General features: G+C 44.0%; 6 protein-coding genes across 6 annotated transcripts; 4 read left to right on the forward strand and 2 right to left on the reverse strand.

Moving 5' to 3' along the window:
- Nucleotides 1–1,253: 1,253 nt before the first annotated feature.
- Nucleotides 1,254–1,865, forward strand: Bfra_008732 (uncharacterized protein; the record flags this gene model as incomplete). Its single annotated transcript, XM_037339089.1, has 1 exon — nt 1,254–1,865. One exon carries the CDS (start codon nt 1,254–1,256, stop codon nt 1,863–1,865), a length of 612 nt encoding a protein of 203 aa, XP_037190655.1.
- Nucleotides 1,866–3,514: 1,649 nt separating this feature from the next.
- Nucleotides 3,515–4,447, reverse strand: Bfra_008733 (uncharacterized protein; the record flags this gene model as incomplete). The annotated part of the gene is made up of 1 exon (XM_037339090.1): nt 3,515–4,447. One exon carries the CDS (start codon nt 4,445–4,447, stop codon nt 3,515–3,517), a length of 933 nt encoding a protein of 310 aa, XP_037190656.1.
- A 2,758-nt stretch (nt 4,448–7,205) lies between these two features.
- Nucleotides 7,206–8,753, forward strand: Bfra_008734 (putative c6 zinc finger domain-containing protein; the record flags this gene model as incomplete). The annotated part of the gene is made up of 2 exons (XM_037339091.1): nt 7,206–7,283; nt 7,527–8,753. 2 exons carry the CDS (start codon nt 7,206–7,208, stop codon nt 8,751–8,753), a joined length of 1,305 nt encoding a protein of 434 aa, XP_037190657.1.
- Nucleotides 8,754–9,154: 401 nt separating this feature from the next.
- Bfra_008735 (putative snf7 family protein) lies at nt 9,155–9,900 on the reverse strand (the record flags this gene model as incomplete). The annotated part of the gene is made up of 2 exons (XM_037339092.1): nt 9,812–9,900; nt 9,155–9,730 (listed from the first exon to the last, which is right to left on the reverse strand). Exons 1-2 carry the CDS (start codon nt 9,875–9,877, stop codon nt 9,155–9,157), a joined length of 642 nt encoding a protein of 213 aa, XP_037190658.1. The 5' UTR covers nt 9,878–9,900.
- Nucleotides 9,901–11,525: 1,625 nt separating this feature from the next.
- Bfra_008736 (putative sit4 phosphatase-associated protein) lies at nt 11,526–15,741 on the forward strand (the record flags this gene model as incomplete). The annotated part of the gene is made up of 4 exons (XM_037339093.1): nt 11,526–12,203; nt 12,256–13,776; nt 13,827–14,625; nt 15,194–15,741. 4 exons carry the CDS (start codon nt 11,526–11,528, stop codon nt 15,739–15,741), a joined length of 3,546 nt encoding a protein of 1,181 aa, XP_037190659.1.
- A 783-nt stretch (nt 15,742–16,524) lies between these two features.
- On the forward strand, nt 16,525–18,280 carry Bfra_008737 (uncharacterized protein; the record flags this gene model as incomplete). The annotated part of the gene is made up of 2 exons (XM_037339094.1): nt 16,525–17,358; nt 17,417–18,280. 2 exons carry the CDS (start codon nt 16,525–16,527, stop codon nt 18,278–18,280), a joined length of 1,698 nt encoding a protein of 565 aa, XP_037190660.1.
- Between the last annotated feature and the right edge of the window lie 1,410 nt (nt 18,281–19,690).

Raw genomic sequence — 19,690 nt, forward strand, 5'->3', positions numbered from 1 at the left:
GAATGAATGGACAGCATGACTGAGTATTGACGGGACTACTAGATACTGGCTATGGAGATTTGGATCAATTTAGTGAACGAGTAACGCCGGTATGAAGGTCTGAGGAGTGGGAACTTGGAAGTTGGTGATTAGATTCTGTGGACTGGTAGAACCGATAGACAGACGGGTAGACTGGAGACTGGGTAGACTGGAGACTGGGTAGACTGGAGACTGGGTAGACTGGATCGATTGAACATGAAGATTGTTTGAACTTTTGAAGTGGAGGAATGAGATAGAGTGGCACTGTGGTACTAGTTATCTAGTTATGGATACTAATGGTTGAGCCAAGGTCAGACCAAACCCGACCAGACCAGACCAGACCAGGTTATGAGGAGAAATACCTGTCCATATTCATATTCATGCTGCTTGCTTGCTTGCTTGCTACTCCGTACATTAGCCTACCTACTTACTGGTACCGTTCTGGTACGTATTATCTTTTCCTTTCCCCAACTGTCCCTAGTCGATTAGACAATACGTATACGGAGTAGACACTAACTAGCTATAGTACTAGGTAGCCAGTATCTATCGCGCAACCACAAAAAAATACCTTCATTCATATCTAATCCCTCTCCCCTCCTTTTTTATGGCTATTTGACTCGACTCGACTCTATCCTTTCCATCTTCTTGGATATTCTTAGTTTATAACCAATTCAATCCTTATTGTAGTAATTATTCTTGTTATATACCCCCCCCAAAAACACAAGTATCACTTCGATCCTTAATTGTTTATTTGTTATCGTCCTCCCTCAATCGGATTCATCAAAGTCGCTACTACTACGGTACGATTAGGTTCTGAGCAACACCCGAGAGGAATTATAAGCCTAAATCTTCAATCATTCATTCAAATCATCCATCCAACTGAATCACATTTGACAACCAACCTTTTCAAAAGGAATTTAATTGAATCAATTGTCACAGACTCCATACGATAAGAGATTCAAAATCACTTATTGGTCTTGTGTTAGAGAATAAAAGCTTCTTCAAAACAGCAATTCGAAGATCTTTCAAAAATAGAAAGTCGGTCGTTCTTACCTCGTTTCGAAAAGAGTACGCTAGCACCACGGATTAGAGCTCTTACAAACCTACCTATTATCTAAAGCAACTTTCAAAGCACCTTTATCAATCATTCCTCTGTTCGAGCATCGATATACCAACATATCTCGAGCCAAAGAACCTTCTTGAATTAAAAGCAAGGACACCAAGTCAAACTCATCATGTCCTCTCCTGTCGATGAAAAATCGACTCTTGTCGACACGAACGTTCTCACCATTAATCGACCTACTCCATCCCGTGCACCATCCAATCAATCCGTTCTCAGCACAATCGAAGATGTCGACTCTACACATTCTTTAAGTCCAACTCACACTCGCTACGAGAAAAGCAGTCTGTCCCAAGAAACATCTCCATTCTCTCCATTTTACAACCCAAACCCTACAAGATATTCGCTCGAAGCACAGAAATCTTCGTCGAAGCAGAATATTGCGATATACGATACAGATGTTGAAGCCTGTCTTACGCCACAACAAACAACGAAGAGTGGAACATTGTTGACGAAGGCGAAGACGGGCGCGACGCAGGAATGTACGGTATGGCCTGGTCAACAACAAATGAAGAGGAAGAAGAAGGCGATGAAGCAACACAGACTGAGTGCAGGCATCTGCGGTTGCATGGCTGGTTTCGATCGAAAGACGAGAATCTGGTTCAAGGTCTTGATTGCTTTGGTTGTCGTGGCTCTTGCCGTCGGTGTTGGAGTCGGTATCTCTAGAGCTGTTGGAGGAGGAGTCTGGAAGAATTCGCAGAGCACGAACACTGCTATTCCCAGCTAATTGGAATGAATTGGCCAATGGATAAGTGTACAAGGTATGTTCGACTCTGCTAAATCGATGTCAATCGATGACATATCTGATGCTAATTGTGTCTAGTCATGATCTCCGTCTATATCGGCGTACAGCACATCCTCTGCTACTGCATCCTCGACCCACTATACACAAATACCTCGCAGCATGAGCCTCGCAGATCTCTTGGCCTTTCCAATTCGATTGATCACCCAATCCTAAATTAAGTCGCCTTGTACATACACTATATTCGATGTCGGTCCTTCAATCACATCATCGTTCTTGGGCGTTCGCGGAGCATCTTTTCTCTTATTTTCTTATTTCTTTCCTAGCGCAGGGTGAAATAAGCATAAAGCACCAACATTTTTTCAACGTTTCGTTTTTCCGTTACGACATATTGCATATGACATAGCTAAATGATGTGCATACGTTATGTGGTCCACGGCGTGGAAACACTTTCTTTCTCTTTTCTAATCATCGGCCGTGTCTAAAGTTCGGGAGAGGCAGGGCGATGGAAAATTTTGCTTGACTTTTGACTTCTCTTGCTGTGCATAGATGGTATGAGGCGACGATTGTGGTGGTAGTGGTATGGGGATGAGAATGCTCATACATTGCATACATACATATCGTACGTGGATAGATGAGGACAAAACCTGTATTTGGAGTATTGGAGCGAAATGGATGAATGGACGGGATGGAGGGAAATATGGGAAATGCTAATGATATGACTGACCACCAACTATTTGATGAACCTTTTCAAATCTATTGTGACTGTTGACGTGAAACTGAGTTGAATAATTCGCAGTAACTTTGTCTATAACAAATCGTTCATGGAAGTATAGCACAAACGCAAGAAGCATGAACAAAGAAAACAAATAAATAAAAATACTAATCACATTGAAAATACTCCAAGAGAGATGGGCACGGCAGCCATTTATCAATCAATATATCTAAATCGGAGATAGAAGGAAATATCGGCATCTTGGTAAGCCAGCCAATTCGCATCACACACCAAGAATCAAGATGCATCTGAGTGGAGTTTTGGGGTCACTTTTCTCCTCGAAGCGGAAAATGGAAATTTGGCGGATTTCCGAATCCGAATGGATGGATGGATGGATGGATGGATGGATGGATGCTTGGTTGGTTGGTTGGTTGGTTGATGGGTGGGTGTGAGTTAGTTAGTGGTGGGATGGGATTGGATGGTTGAGTGGTTGAGTGGTTGGTGGATTATGTAATGTAAGATTGTGTGCATGGATTTGGATTTGGGTTTGGGTTTGGGGTTGGATTGGGATTTGTGAGGGAGTAAAGGAGAGGGAACTTGGGAGGGATGTATTAGATGAGATGAATAGAGAGGGGGAAACAAAGAGTATTTGATATCTAAGTTAGATTACTAAGTGTGGTTTGGATGTATAGAAAGAGAGGAATATCTTGAGTATATTTAAGGTGACTCGATTGCTTTACTTTATCTTTGGATTTCACATCTAGATGTATAAGTAAGTTATGGAAGTTGTGGTTTGTTATAGAGTAGGGGAATAGTATTGAGTACTTGATGTATTTGTGATTGAATAATGGTTGTATTTTGACTTCACGATAAAGATCGTTGTGACCCCTCTAACCCCTCCATCCTCAAAATCCTATTCCTAAAGTTCGAAATCTAGCATCTCTACTTTCTCCTGTTGCTCCTCCTCAACGTCATCTTCTACATCCACGATTTCAATCTCAAATTCAAGTTCATACTCGATGTTATCCTCATCCACTCCCTCCTCTACAATTTCAATTTCGAATTCAACCTCATACTCAATCTCCTTTTCGATTTCAAACTCAACCTCAAATTCAATCACCTCCTCTTCGATATTTTCCTCTTCCTCTTCTACATGTCCCAATCTCCCCTCCAACTCCTCGCACCTATCCCATCCCTCAACAATCCAAACCATTCCTCCATCACTTCTCATCTCTCTCCAATCCTCTCTACTAACCCCCATCTGCCACGTTCTCAGAATACCCTCCTCACACGTTCCCAATCCTCCATTAATTTCGACATCTCCTCTATTATCCTCACATCCTTCTGCGTGTAGAACCCAGGGCTCCATGATCTCTATTTCCATTTCTTCTTCTTTCTTCTCGTTTTTACCATGACACTTCTTCTTTCGATTCTTCTTCTTGAGTTCCTCATCCGCATGACCCGGAGACTCGAAAACGTGTTTTTGTTCATCTTTCTCAATACTGTTAATCTCAACAGGGAAATATACCCAAAATCTTTCACTCCCGTCGCCTCCTGCACCATCGCATCCACACCCGGAGCTGAAATCGTAAATGTATCCCCAGTCATCAACAATGTTTGGATGGAGGGCAACGGGCTCCACAATTCCTTCGCAGAAACCGGGGAGTTTTGCTGAAGCATGTGGTTCGAGGGCGCCGGAGGTGTAGGGTGTTAGAAAGGTGGCAGAGTAGGAGAGACATTTTTCGGGGGACGTGAGGGGGGCTTGGGAGGGTGGCTGTGCGAGAGCAGAGACGGGGGGGTGAAGAAGGGTGAGGAGAGGAAGGTAGCGAAGGAGGTTGGTCGGGGTGTGCATTTTGGGGCAAGATGAGAGATACGTGTGGATTGTTGTGTCTTTTTGGATTTGTCTTCAAACCGAGTAACTTAAAGCAGATAACACAAATGAGAGAAATAGAGAAAAGGAAGTTTGGGGAAAAATAGTAAGTAGTCGAGTATTTTCCCGAAACCAGCTTCAACCTTAACTTTGAAGAAAGTGGGACAGTCAAGGAATGACGCAAATATATGCCTTCATTTACCAACAGATCAGCTGTTTGAAACCTTGCCCTGGAAAGGTCTGCCTTGATCTGCGACTCCAATGTGAGTCTACAAATTCACAATAAAGGCCATTTCAGACCGTCTCAGCCATCGTCCTTCGACCACAGACGGCCACCATACATACTTATGAATAAGCGATCTACAAAAGACATCAAACTTGTGGCGAACGATGAGGTGTCAGTCGTCCTACAGCTAAGCGCTGGACGTATCTCAGGTCGCTTCACCCCTCGATTGAATGTTTGTTGTGCGCTTAGTTTAATTGGCGCCAACATTACGCATACCTTACAACGTACTGGATCCTTCATTTGAATAAATGCATACTCGATCAGTAAATCTCGTTTTTCTGTAGAATAGGGTTATTCGTGTAGAAGGAATACGTAAGAATCATTATCGCCTGCGAACACTCGTTCTCAATCAACCGCTTCCCTGCGTCTCCCCCTCTTCCAAATTCCTCTCATAACATTAAACGAGGACTAGAGAAAAGTCGTGCATTGGCTATTGAGAATGGCGTAAGATTACATAATTCGGTAATGTCATATATATACCTACTACGCTTTATGAAAATGAGACTGGTTCAAGAGAATTCACAACTCTGCACGATTAGAGTGTATATGAACATCCGTGGTCTTCTGACAGGTGATCATGTACAGGTGGATCCATCATTCAGGCATGATCCGGGCTCAGAATGTACTTTAGATTCTGCATTCTTCAGAATGAAACCATGGAAAGAAATGAACGCAAGCAAATTCAGTTTCTGTGGATGATCTTGGATATCGTCATCGACTGTCCACACGATTTAAGAAGAACCTATAGTCCGATTTTGAGATGCACTACTAGAATAGTCATTGAGCTTTTCATTGCCGAGGCGGAATGAATTGAGACGTTGGACCTCCAACCTCAAGGCATATTCGGAGCACTTGCTTAATGATGGACCCATATAGCTCTTATTGTCCAATATTCGCGAGCAAAAATGAAATATGTGTCGAAATAATACGTTAAAACGTGATAGCTAGACACATTGTTTGGACGTCGAACTGCTAGGCGCCAAAATATGTATTATGATGAGAAAACAAAGGGTGTATGATAAGAAGAGATCAAAGTCAAACTTGCTATTGTGCCATACAAATTGGGTGGTATGTGAGGGAAAGTGTAGAAGGGAGTATAGTATAAGGTTGGTTAGGTTATCCTCCTAGTGATCCCTCGGTTCAACCATGGAAAATATCGACTCGTGTTCATAATGGGGTTTCCAGTAAGGCGATGTCTGACGAAACTATGAGCAAATTATACGATAGAAGATTTGAATCAGCAAAGTATTTCGTAACGAAAATGAACTTTGTCGATGGCCGCAACAAGTGCGAAGAATAAAGCCAGTGCTTTAGAAATTGAAGATTTCAAGAATTCTGGGACACTGCTGCTGACTCCAGAGCGACTTCATGAGACTGCCATGCCCCACGATTCCTAATTCCTGATTTCGGAATGAACATGGAATACACAATAAAATGGTGAAGTCACGCGCTCAATGCTACACGTCATTTTGGCGCCTGGGGCACAGTGAGTAGAAGAAAGCCAAATGGACAAAGCGGAAAACATTGGGACTGGAAAGGGACAAAAAACCCCGAGTTTTGATTCTATCCAGAGCAGAGTTATAATGTATGACCGAACTTATGGCGACCTAATAGGCTAATTCCTATATATAACCTCTGCATAGCTACCGGGCTTTTGCAATATTCTCCGTATGGCTGCGGTGCGAAGTACGAAGTATACGTACTGATAAGTCGGTAGGGGTGACACAGCCCGAGAACAGCCACCAGAAAAGTCGCGATATCGATATCGTGTATTCGTAATCACCAGAAGTCGACATCGGGTCATACCGAGATCAAAGTTTGCGCTCGAGTATATTAATTAGCATTCCTGTTACCGTCGACCAGTGTCAAATTAAGAATTGTATCCGAGAGGTTTCAGTCACGGCATTCATTACTCGAGTCGAGACCCATGCTAGGTAGGTAATATGGGGGACCCGATTTATATGATGATATAATCTCGATAATCTCCGATTTCCTAAAATACAATGCCTTCCTAGCTACTTCGCACATGCATAGTACACATAGTACACGCAGTACACGCAGTACACACAAAATCCAGATAATCCAGATGAGCGATCCAATTATTTATTCAGCCTCGTACTTGCCGGCTGAGCGACCAATTGAATCCCTTAGTATTCACCTCGGTAGGACAAGATAAAATCGACAAGGTTTTTGGGTGGCTCGTGTCGTCTTCATTCATTCATTCATCCATTCATTCATTCCCTACCGACCCATTTCTGCATTCAAGTCTAACATTTGGTTTCGTTTGACCTTTCTCGTACTCGACCTCCCTACCAATACGACGCTTTAAATAGCAACTCATATTGGGTACTGGTAAGAGGCTTTGCACTGCATTTCCCACTCTCGACAGTTATATTTCTCTTCGCCTTCTTGCATTTTGGTGTTTTGTTCAGCGATCTGAAAGAATTGGGCATGATGGATGTGATCCGTCCACGAAGACCACATCACAAGAGTAGAACCGGATGTCTTCAATGCAAATCAAGAAAGGTCAAGGTACGTATTCTCTTCTTGCTTTCGTCTGGAGCGAATTCATTTCCATATATTGCACGTCTGCATATATGATTGCTGCGCCAATAGAACATCCTAGTCTCGGTCATGAAAAAGCTCTCTGGCAGACGCAAACAATGTTCTCAATGGGGTTCTCGGCGTTGCACCCACATTACTCGTTACATGTTTTTTCTCCAATTTTCCCCAAATTAGAAAAATAAGGATTCAGCTGACAAACGCATTGAAAAGTGTGATGAGAAGAAACCATCATGCCAGAAATGTCAAAGTTATGGTTCGGGTTCAGAATGCTCGTATTTGCGCACACATCCCATGAAGAGTCTTCATAGTCACGAGATTCAGTGCAGTACGATGATGCGACAAGGCTCAAAGTCAAAATCACCAGCGTCTGATATCTCACCTTCAAAAGTTGAATTGAGTCCTAGACCAGTTGTTTCGCCTGCTCCATCTCTGCCTGCTTCAAATTATTCCTTTTCTATCCTTGATATGGAACTACTTCATTATTACACCATGTATGGCGTTTCAGATTTCGTCGACTTTGCTACTGGCCAAGAACTCTATAGGACAACTGTTGTAGAACTAGCTTTCCAGTTTCCATTTCTTATGCATGAGATTCTTGCCTTGGCCGCCTTGCAATTATCACATGCCCGACCCCTCAAAGCTGCTTACTATCACGGAGCATCAACTATTCACCTAACTGCCGCTCTCCAACTGTTCCAATCTGCGATTTCCGATCTCACGGCTGAAAACTTTCAAGCATGTTTCGCGTTCACAACCATCATGTTTACATTCGCCTGGACGTCACAGGATTCCAATCTTCCCAATCATCTGTTCTTTGGGCCCGATTGTGCCGAAAATGAAAGTACATTTCCTCACTCGCAATGGGTCAAGCTTTACCGAGGTTCCAATTTTATACTCAAAAGTACTTGGGAAAATCTGTCTCGCGGTCCGTTCAAAGTGCTATTCGACCCTTGGATTGATTTTCAACGGGATTTTATCCCACCACTCGACCCAGTCGATGATTCCCATGTCTCTTCGCTAGCAAGCGCGTGGTCTAGTACTTCTGCATGCGAGCTCTCGCTCGAAGAGCGAAAACATTTGGATAGTGGACTCGATATGTTGAAACGAGTTTTTGGACTCCTGAGAGCACCTAATGCACCTTCACCCCTAAGCGTGGTCATGAGTTGGTTTTCTTCCATCACCGATGAGGTGGAGGCGATGCTGGCTAGGAAAGTGAAAGAAGCGTTGCTACTCGTGGCATATTATTGTGTGTGTATACATCGTGTGTCACATGTATCGTGGATGAGTGGGAAGGGGAAGAATTTGTTGCAGACTACTTTGGATGAGTTGGGGCCTGGATGGGAGCAATGGACGGCGTGGCCTATAGAAGTCGTTTTGGGGAGGGAATGGAGGGGTGGGAAGACGATGAGTGTGGATTTTATTAGTGGTGCATCATGAGGAGTTTTTGGGATTACGTGCATGCATTTGAGAATTGGCGTTGGAGATACCAGTTGGAAGGCTTTTGTTGCATTAATCAGGCGTACTTTGGTAAACCAGCGGGGATGCATATATCTAGTTAAGTTTTGATTGAATAGTTTGTGTCCTATATCGAATAATACCCCCCGTACTCGCTCAAGAACCCATGGTGTACTCCTCGAACCTTCCTTCTTAACGCCGCTAGAATAAATATGGAGAATCTCAATGCCGATGAAACCAATGACTCTCGCTACAATCACCACAATATGAACATGATATACCGAAGCTGCGAAAGCAACCTCCACTCTACTTCTCACTCCGAAACCCTCAAATAATATTCATGTGCCCTCCTTCCCTCCCTCAGATCAGATATTCACCAACCCTCAAGTAGCAGCTTCCTTAACCTCACCCACCTTTTGTGGTGGCTCATCAACAAAACTCGGCGCCTCATCCAGCATAAAACTTGGCGTCCCCTCTGCCATGCCCCCCAACCCCTCTAACTCTGCCTCCTCCCCCAGCGCCTCCAACTCCGCATCCAGCTCCGCCTCATCCACCTCCTCCGGTAAATCATAACTCCTACTAATACTCTCCTGGATCTCATTCCCCACCTCCATCAAATCCGCCATCTCATCCTGCATCCTCTCAATCTTATCAATATCAATTTTGCCATATTGTTTTTTCAGCGCCGCGTTCGTCGACTTGAGTGTCGACACGGTCGTCATGACGTTTTGCAGATTATCTTGCATCATGGCTGCGCTTTCCATGTTGTAGGATTGTTGCTGTAATTGGTCGCGCTGGCCTTCATACATTTTGCGGCGTTGCAGAACTTTGAGAGCTTTTTGTTTGATGGCGGTTTTGCCGGGGCCGTCGCGCATTTTGGAGAGCTTGGTTTGGTAGGAGGTGAGTTCGATGTTTATGGAGGAGAGTTTGACGTCGAGGGAGGAGATACGTTCTTCGACCTAGAGGAGGGGGAGGGTTAGTCGGAGTATGAGGATGAGGATGAGGGTGAGGGGAGAGGGGAGAGGGGAAGGTAAATGTACATTTGAAATCGCAGAAGTGAGGGTTGGTTTGGGGGTTGAGGACTTTGCGCCGAATAATCTATTCATCGTGATGGTATGATGAGAATGTGTTGAAGATTTTCAAATTTGTGTTTTGCGATGAATATTGTGCAGAAATAGGTTTCTCAGTTATGAATTATGATTGATCAGGTAGGTAGTCTTGAAGGTCCAGGCTGCTGTAGTGTGATGATTGATTTGATTGTTCAGAAACATGCTGGCTATTCGTCATTGGTACCAAATCTTACCCGGGGTCTGTCTCGGTTAATGGGCCATTTATCTTTATCGGGTCATCACGTGGCGTTTAGCTGGGATTCAATCTCATCATTTCATATCTTTCCCATCTTGCCTTCATTTCCCTATCAGACATATGCAAGACACGTTGTCCGTTGGGCACTTGGGGTGAACACAGTAGAGTGAGATAATAAGTCACTATATCTATACCCATCCTCCATGCACACCCGGTATTCACCATAGATCACACACACATGAGTGAGGGGCCTGAATCAACAACCTACTCCTCCCTGCCCAGCTCGCTATTGGTTCTCCCTATCTCATCTCTTCCAAAATGAGTCGGACTTCTTGGTGATCATAGCAGAAAAGGTCCCTGATACTATCTAATTTCAAAAGGCTCGAGCAAGGCAGAAAAAGTAATCACTCCAACTTGTACCCACTCAACTTCCCTATCTTCCCAAACTGCAACGAACTTTTACGCCCCGAGCCCAGAATTGGAAAATTGATCAAGTAAGAAAAAGACAAGACCACAAAGAGACCCAAACCACTTTGAACCCCACCATCGACCTGCCTTGCCTCCTTGCCCTCTAGGACAGACCAAGATTTTCGGATTTTTTAACAATAAGAGAGCGAGAGTACTAGATCAACAAATGCTTGTTTGTACTTCTAAAAAAATTACCTTTCTTGTTTCTTGTTCTTGAGATACCCTTTTTAGTTAGAAAATTGTCGGTCCATTCGTTGGTTGAGTCTATCCGTCAAGATATCTCTTTAATCCATCCTCTAGTCGAAAATTGGAGATATCAATCCAGCCCAAAACCTCTGGACAATTTACCTCGCAATACACAGACAGATCCTTTCCACAACAGCAACATTGATCCTACTCTTTTGGCCTCTTGCTTAGTCAAATGGGAGGAGGAGCTTAGTTGAGGAGAATACCAATCCACAATTCATCTCGTACAGACAAAGTACAATTGATATTGAAATACAGAAAATATATGTCGTGAGTTCTCTTTTGCCATTATTTACGTTATTCACAACAACTACAATGAATGGCTTGCGGAAGCGCAGGGCTGAGAGAGTCGCGCGCCCAAATTAAGGCACCATTCACCGACCAGCCACACAATCCTCTCCTCTATTCCTCAATTTGCGGATTGTACATGATTATCCACTTCTAAAACATTATCACTGACCTCACATCTTTATTCACAGTCATATTTACGATCATTGATTCTTAACGAAACACGATACGATACGACATTACAGATAAAAAGTGCGTATCTGCAGGCGGGAACCATTTCTACACAACCACCTTTTTTTCCTTGTGGGGAGAAGTACATCACACCTGCGGCTCTTCAGCGATTGATTCGCATGATTGATCTCAAGATCCGAACATAAAAACAATACCCATATCTTATTCTACCACCATTTCCTTGGTGGCAGACGAGTCCTGTTTACATAATTCATCATGTTCTGGCGATTCGGCGGATATGCCAACATTTCTACTATCGATACTCTACTCGACAAAGAAGATGTTACCCTAGAGCAGTTGTTGGATGAGAGCGATCTCATACAAGAACTAAAACAACACAACTCAAAGTTGATCGAATACTTACGGGAAGATAAAATCCTAGCAAGGCTCCTGGAATATGTTGTGGCTCCTAAATCGGAGACTATCGCATCAGAAGACGCTGGGGCAGAATCGACAGAAAAGTCAGGTTCACCAAACTCAAAGGGCAAAACTCGATCATTTTCACTTTCTCGCCAGTCCTTTGAAGATGCCGACGAAGAAAAAGAAAAAGAAAAAGAAAAGAAACGGACTCACTATGCTTACGTTGCAGCCGAAGTCTTATCCTCAGACAACTGGTCCATCTGTGAGGCTTTGATGGAGAATCAACCTCTGTTGCGCAAGTTTTGGGAGTTCCTGAAACTCCCTGCGCCTTTGGATCCTTTACAAGCCAGTTATTTTACGAAAGTCAATGAGGCTCTTTTAGATAAAAAGACTGAGGAAATGCTTGAATTGCTAAAGTCGATAGACGGCACAGTTAAGAGTATGCTTCAGCATGTAGATTCTCCTATGATTATGGATCTTCTTTTGAAAATAATCAGTTTGGAGAAAGCGGAGGGTGGTGCAGGAATTGTTGATGTATGTACCCAATCTTGCCGATTTAATTTTTATCTGCTAATCCTTGAAATAGTGGCTACATTCGCAAGACTTGATGCCAATCCTTCTTTCTTTTCTATCCTCAGAACACAGCTGGGCCACACAAACTTCGGCCGGTGATTTTCTCAAGGCGATCATCACTATTTCAGCAAATGCGTCACAAAACGAGCAGTCGTGCATAGGGCCAAATGAGCTCACTCGCCAACTTGTCTCTCAACCATGTATTGAAAAGTTGATCTCTGATATGCTTAAGGGTGGAAATCCGTTGACTGTTGGAGTTGGCATTGTTATCGAAGTCATTCGGAAGAACAATTCGGATTATGATCCCGAGGTTGGAGCTGAGGCAAATGCAGTACCATCTAGCCGCGACCCTATATATCTCGGAACCCTTTTGCGCATGTTTGCCAAACATGTCCCCGACTTTATGGCACTCATTCTCAGTCCCAATCATACCGTTGGAGGAGGCGATGGTCCTGTAACAATTCAAAGAAAAGAGCTGAGTGCTGCCTTTGGTGGAAAAATTGAGCCTCTTGGATTTGACAGATTTAAGACTTGCGAGCTCATGGCTGAACTTTTGCACTGCAGCAACATGGGCTTGTTGAATGAAGTCGGCAGTGAAGAGTTTGTCAAGGCGCGCGATGTGGAGAGAGAACGATTAAAGGCCGAGGGTAAATTGAACCCATCGCCAACTGCCCTAATGTCCGAAGATGACCTTACGATGAAATCCTCAACACAAACACGACTAGGTTCCCCAGATGGTTCTAGGAAACTGGAGGTTCAAAATGCCTCCGATGATGATGGATTTGAAGAAGTTACGCATGCAACAGAACTTGGCGATGACGCCAAAGACGATTTTGATGAGAAACATGAACACGAAGAAACTTTACTTACTTCTACCCAGCCGCCTGTTTCTTTCCTCGACAAGGACGATGAGGAATTTGTTGATGAACCTTTGAGCTCGCCAAGATTACAACCGCTGTCTGATGAGCATGCGTTACAAGAACCAGAGATGACCGTCCTTCCTCTTTCTCCAACCAAGGAACTTTCTCAACAAGTTGGCTCTTTAGGCTTTACTGATGAGGATACGACTATGACCTCCCCTCCTCCCTCCATCGATGCTACTGTCCTCGATGATACTGAAGACTCTTCTGATGGTTCCCACAAACATACCCCTGCTTCCTCAGAGGGCTCCCCTGAAAGCCAGAGTGTAGCTTTGGAACCACCTACTGAATCTTCAGTGCCCACAGAAGAAGTTCCTCATGCTGCAGAGGTCATTCCACTTCCAGAAGATACCCCTGCACCTTTGTTCTCCAAGAAAGCAGGATCAACAGAAGAGACTACCAATACATCAGCTGCCGTCCCTGGCGATGGTAACATGAGTCTTGACAGCATCGATACTACTATGCGCGATGCTGGTGAAGGCAACAATTCCGTACTGATGGGTAACACGGGGGAACTTTCTCAAGACCAAACTTTGGAAACTGCAGGTGCTCCTGTAGTTGGAGATTATCTCAAAATGCAATTTGTTGAACATAAAGTTGTGCCAACTATCTTAGTAAGTTTTCACCAGGCATCATATTTGAGTACCTGAATTAATTAGTGCAGGATTTCTTCTTTCGATTTCCTTGGAATAACTTCTTACATAATGTCGTATATGACGTTGTACAACAAGTATTTAATGGACCTATGGATCGTGGATACAATCGATCACTTGCGATCGACCTCTTCGAGACTGGAGACATCACAATGAGAATCGTTGATGGGCAAAAGAAGAGTGATGAAGCACAAGAAAAGAACAAGATGCGACTTGGTTACATGGGCCATCTTACACTCATCGCCGAAGAGGTCGTGAAATTTACAGAGCGACATCCTCCCGAGCTCCTATCTGACTCGGTGTTGGAGAGGGTCATGAACGGTGATTGGATCCCATATGTGGAGGTCACTCTGGCAGAAACTCGGGAACGGGATAATGCAATTCTCGGGGGAGTCAGACCAGATATGGCAGTTGGCCCACGACAAGCTGTCATGAATGCGGTAAACGCAGCCAATAATTTCGGAAACGCATCGTCTGCTCTCGCCGACGCAGGCCTGAATGGGTCAACAGGTCTCGACAGCATTGAACTTGCTAACAACAATGGGAATGGCAACAACTTCATCACCGGGGGCACATTACTGAGCGGCTTTGGAAGTTCTAGTGATGAAGAAGACGATGAAATGGAAGAAGATAATGACGAGGAAGGAAAGAATAGTGGTGGTACATCGGCAGAAGTGGGTCATTCTGTTCCTCCATCAGCCCCCAATCTTGATAAATTTGACGACCTGGACGTTGATTATGAATATTTGGAGCAACTCGATCGTGAATCACCTCTGTTTCCTCAAGAGAAGGACGAGGATTTTGATCAGGGTAGTTCTTAATCAGTAAAAAGCACATGTTGTCTTCCTTTCTTCCTGTACAGTACGACTTTTCTGGCACTTTATTCCCAAACAACATTACAAGTGGCGTTTTTAGATCTTTGGGGCTTGTTGTTTCTGGCTTCAGAAATTTAGAAGACATTAATGTTGGTATGAAATGAGGAGTATTGTTGGAGTTTTCTCTTTTCTTCAATCAAGAGAAAGAGATTCAATTTTTTGAGATATAATCCTTTTACCCCCTTTTCTGATATGGTTGGTGGTGGTGACAGCTGTGATGTCGATCTGTTGTTGTAATCAATGATTAGTGTCCGCAAATCTTTTTTTAACATTGCTCCCTAGTGGGTGGGCTAATTATCTACTCTCATCTGGACCCGCCATTTATTTGCTATTTACCCAATTGCTTTTATCCACCGCTTAGCTTTCCCCCTTTGGAATATGCCTTATTTCTCAGATGATTATATCGTACCAAAATATATGCTAATGTGATTACATCTAGTTCTCTCGCTATATTACCACACCATCAACTACAACATCTACCTCTGATCTCTCACCTCCTTCAGCACCACCGCCACCTCCACCTCCCCTCAATATCCCACCAAGTCGCGCTAGAAGGCAATTGGCTGCGAGATTGGCGCTGCATAGCAAGCAGAAATTGGCAAACGGGGAGAAAGTTGAAGGCGAGGAGATGGAGTCAAAGGGAGTCAACCCCTTTCAGGTAGAGGGCGAAGATGATGAGGACGAGGAGGGAAGCAGTGATGGCGATGAAGGTGGGTTTGGGAGAAGTGGGTTTGAGGATAATTTTGACAATGATGATGGGGTGGGGGTTAGTATCACAAGGGAAGCGAAGAGGAGAACGAGTTTGGAGGATGAGGATGAGTATGACGGTAGGGCTGGTGGGGTTGGAGGAGTCAGGGCTGACGATGATGAGGTTGTGCATGTGGGAATGGTAGAGGAGGCCGGTGAAGGTGAAATTGAGAGTGGAACTGGAAGCGCGGGTGCGAGTAAAGGTCTAAAGGAAGATACGAGGGTAAAGGCCGAAGAAGTGGATGATGGAGAGTTAGTGCATGTTCAGCACGCGGAGATGCAGGAAGAAAGTAAGAAGGAGTAGACTCCGTTGAATTGGATTGATAAAATGGACGGATGCGGTGCATGGATGGGCGGATATCTGATGAAGGCATGAGTGGATGAAATATTTGTACGATATTATGCGAGACTACGATCAGTACGGGTTACGGGGGTGGCATTATGCAGCCAGTTTATCCTTTGCTATAATTGATTTGGGTGAGATGATGAGATCAGATGATGGTATGAACTGCGAGAGCTTAGGATAGGGGCATTTGATATATGGGAAATGGAGGACGGAGGATGAGAGACGTGTATAGATAGTTATTTGTATGCATGATTGATTACGTTTACAAAATTGAGTGCGAGGTTTTGGGAGAGAAATGTTAATAAGTCGATGACAGCACGTCGAGGTGGTGATACCTACTAGTAATACAAGATGCTGATTATCGAGGAGTAAAAATACGGGATGCGGGATCGATTGATGCTTGTTGTCAATGCAAATGAGCGGATTGAAGTTTTCAATTGGGTGTAAATCCTCAGAATGGTGCTCTTGTGAATTCGAGAGCAAGGGAAACAATTTGGTTAGGAATGAGAATATGATTAACACAGAAGACGAACATTTTTTTTTGGGAGAAACCATTGGAGGATGGAAGTTTTCAAGAATTTCGACCTTTCAAGGATCACCGGGAGCTTGACTCTGGAGCTCGGATTTCTTATCTTATCGCCGTCAGACTAAAATTTACAGGGTGCCTATAGTGTTGACATTATAAGCATCGCATGCCACCGTGAATTCACCTTCATACAGTTTCTTTCTATATTTCTCTATATGCACCGCTTAGTATCACATTCTAAATTCAAATGTGCCCGCCGTCTGCGAGCTACAAAGCAACAAAATGCAGTGTCAAACTTGCATAAGAATGCCTCTCGACAATTCTCACAAGCGTCGCCACTTCGAGGGGAAGATGCTAGCAAAGTAACGAAAGACCTTGAGGATCAAGCTTCAATCGAAGCTCAGATATTGAAGCAAGCCTCCAAGAATGATTCCGAAAAGAAAGAAGTAGAAAAGGAACTAGGGGCGATGTCAAGGCGTCTCTTGGAAGCTACTGAAGATGCTCTGTTGGAAGGTGGTCGAGCCGGACGAAAAGCTGTGGAAGAGGCAGGCTTCTCCGAAGAGTTGAAGGCAAGATTACTTGAAAGAGTAGAAGCTTCAAAATTCAAATCGGAGAATGTCTCTGCCTTTACGGAAGCAAGCTTTGCATCCAATATTGGTCGTGGGTCTCGGGATATTGCCACAGGGCAAGCATGGACCGGGCAAGAAGCAGCTGAGGATACGGTTCTGCGAATGTTGAATGATGCTAGAAAACCTCTCAATCCTGGTTTACGAGGGCCGGGAAAGATCCCATCGCCAGTTGTGGATTTGAGATTGAAGAAACAGCCTAAACTGAGGCCCGGCGAAAGGTTGGCAAATGCGAGGGATAAAACGTCAATTTATGCCATTTCCAAGGATAGCCAAATGAGCGAGCGAGAGAGGGAGGAGTTCAGAAAGGAGCTCAAAGAAAGATTTTCGCCTGGTGCGAGACCCATGCCGAATTCATTTAGAGGTTTGGCTGCTTTGGCCAATGAGAGAATTGAAGATGCCATTGCTCGTGGTCAGTTCAAGGTGAGTCTAAGTTTCGTGATCACCTTGGGATGTTATGGTACTAAGCTCTTATTCACAGAATATTCCCAGGGGAAAGGCAATAGAAAGAGATGCGAGAGCCGACAATCCATTTATTGATACAACCGAATACATCATGAACAAGATGATACAGCGACAAGATATTGTGCCACCATGGATAGAGAAACAACAAGAGCTCGTCAAAACTGCAAATATTTTCAGGACCAGATTGCGGAATGACTGGAAACGACATGCTGCAAGAACAATTGCAAGTCGAGGTGGTACTTTGCAGGAGCAAATGAGAACTGCAGAGATATATGCACAATCTGAAGCCGTTCATAACCCGAAGAAGCGAGCCGTGGAGCAAATATCTGTTCCTACAAATGCTACAGACGATCCAGTCATGGTGAAAATTATACAAGAAGTTCCATCTTCGTCTACTGGAGACCCAGTCATTCAAATCCTAGCGGAAACGAAAGAGAATGAAATTGACATTGGAAAAATTAGTCCTCTTGAGACGAACAGACAGCCAGCTTCTGAACAAGCACCTGCAGCGCTTCCACCACCATTCCGAATACCATCCTGGGAGGAAGCCGAACAATCATATCTCAAGTTGGCCATCACCGATCTCAATAGTAAAACGAGATCTTACAATCTCATGGCACCAGATCTTGCGAAGAAGCCGTACTTTTCACTAGAACGTGAACTAAAATCTTGTTATGCAGATGTTGCACCCCAACTAGCTGCCGCTATCAAAGAAAGGGCGACTAGGCCAGCCAAGGAACTAGTTGAAAAGATTGGACATCGTCCTGGTGGTATTATGGAACGATTCGGATCGGACAAAGTTAATGTCTATGATTCTAAGAGACCCTTATATGGTTTCAAGGAATTCTGGAATGATTTGTTTGGAGAGAAACAGGCATAAGTGTATCTTCCATTCATGATTGTGCAACGAGAGCAACTTCTGGGTTTAGAAACACAATATCTGGAAATGTAAGGAATAGTAGATGAGGTCGTTATAAGATGACTTTTACATACACCTCATGTTACTGGCAAATCTCTATACATCATACATACATCACAGCTTCGGACAGCTTAGACCATTATACAAATGCAATTACATATATTTTCTCAAGCGGCGTCAGAACTTCATTTCCGAATATCGGTATGGAATCAGACAGAAAATCCTGGGCAGTCGTCACACCCGTCACCACAACCGTCGCCAGCTCTTCGATGAGCGTTAGTTTACTGCTGAATCGCCAACCCCCAGAAGTGTTAAGAGTAGGCCTAGGCACACGAATATATCGCGAACATATGGTTGACAAATCAGGAACGGGGTTTTTAGGACATTGGAAGCGTTGGAACCAGCTCCCGAATACCCCTGTAGTCTTTGGACGTTCACAGTCCAGAAATCCAACAGACCCTCCTGGACAGCCAGCATATTCAGGGATCGCGATGAAACTCTGGCTCCCATGGACCCCTGCGGATGATCAAATCTTGCTTCAATTACGCAAACTGGGAATAAGTTACCAGACTATACAAGAGGTACACTTTCCGCAGCGGACAGTGAGAGCTTGTTCTTCTCGCTTCCACTCTCCGACCTTTCGAACGCAATTTCCTGGTACAAATAGGGATAGATGGTCACGGAAGCATGGATCAGTGGTCAGGTAACTGGGAATAGCGCCTCACATGAATCCCGCCATTCGGCAAATAGCGTTATGAACATGAAATTTCAATTGAGCGGTTTTCGGAGCCTGAGGAAATGCTACTCATTGATGTATTTTCTGATCCCAAACAACCTTTAATAGTTAATAAATTCATCTAATTGGCTCCACTATGTCGCCACCCGAGACATGACATTTGAATGCAAAACTTGACCAATGAAATACCAAGCCCAGGTAAGAAAGGTACAAGCTGCGGGTTGATCCGTGGTCGCCGATTAGAGTTCGAAACTAACTGCGCTTAATGTATGCACAGATCCTTTGATATGCGTATCATACTATTCTTGAGGTGTCGCGTACGTAAGAATGGTAATTGGGACAGCGGGTCTCCAGCGGGTACATTTACCAGAGTCTAGACGGGTTACATCGTTGACTTTGAAGCTGTAGCGGGAGAGAAGGCTTTCTATGTTGTGTAGTAGAAAAAAGGGGGGTGGGTTGCGTTGCATGTGTTCAATGCAGGGTGAAAGCTAGAAGGAAAAAGAAGAACGGGAAAAAGTGATATCTGATATTTGATAGGTGCTGATAGTTTCTTGGAACACATTGACCTCGGACGAGAGAAGGTAGGACGGCTCGGTATGGTATGAACAAGAAAACAAGATAAGATAGAAAGACAC

Source organism: Botrytis fragariae (genome assembly GCF_013461495.1).
Source record: "Botrytis fragariae strain BVB16 chromosome Unknown tig00000101, whole genome shotgun sequence".
Lineage (NCBI taxonomy): Eukaryota > Fungi > Ascomycota > Leotiomycetes > Helotiales > Sclerotiniaceae > Botrytis > Botrytis fragariae.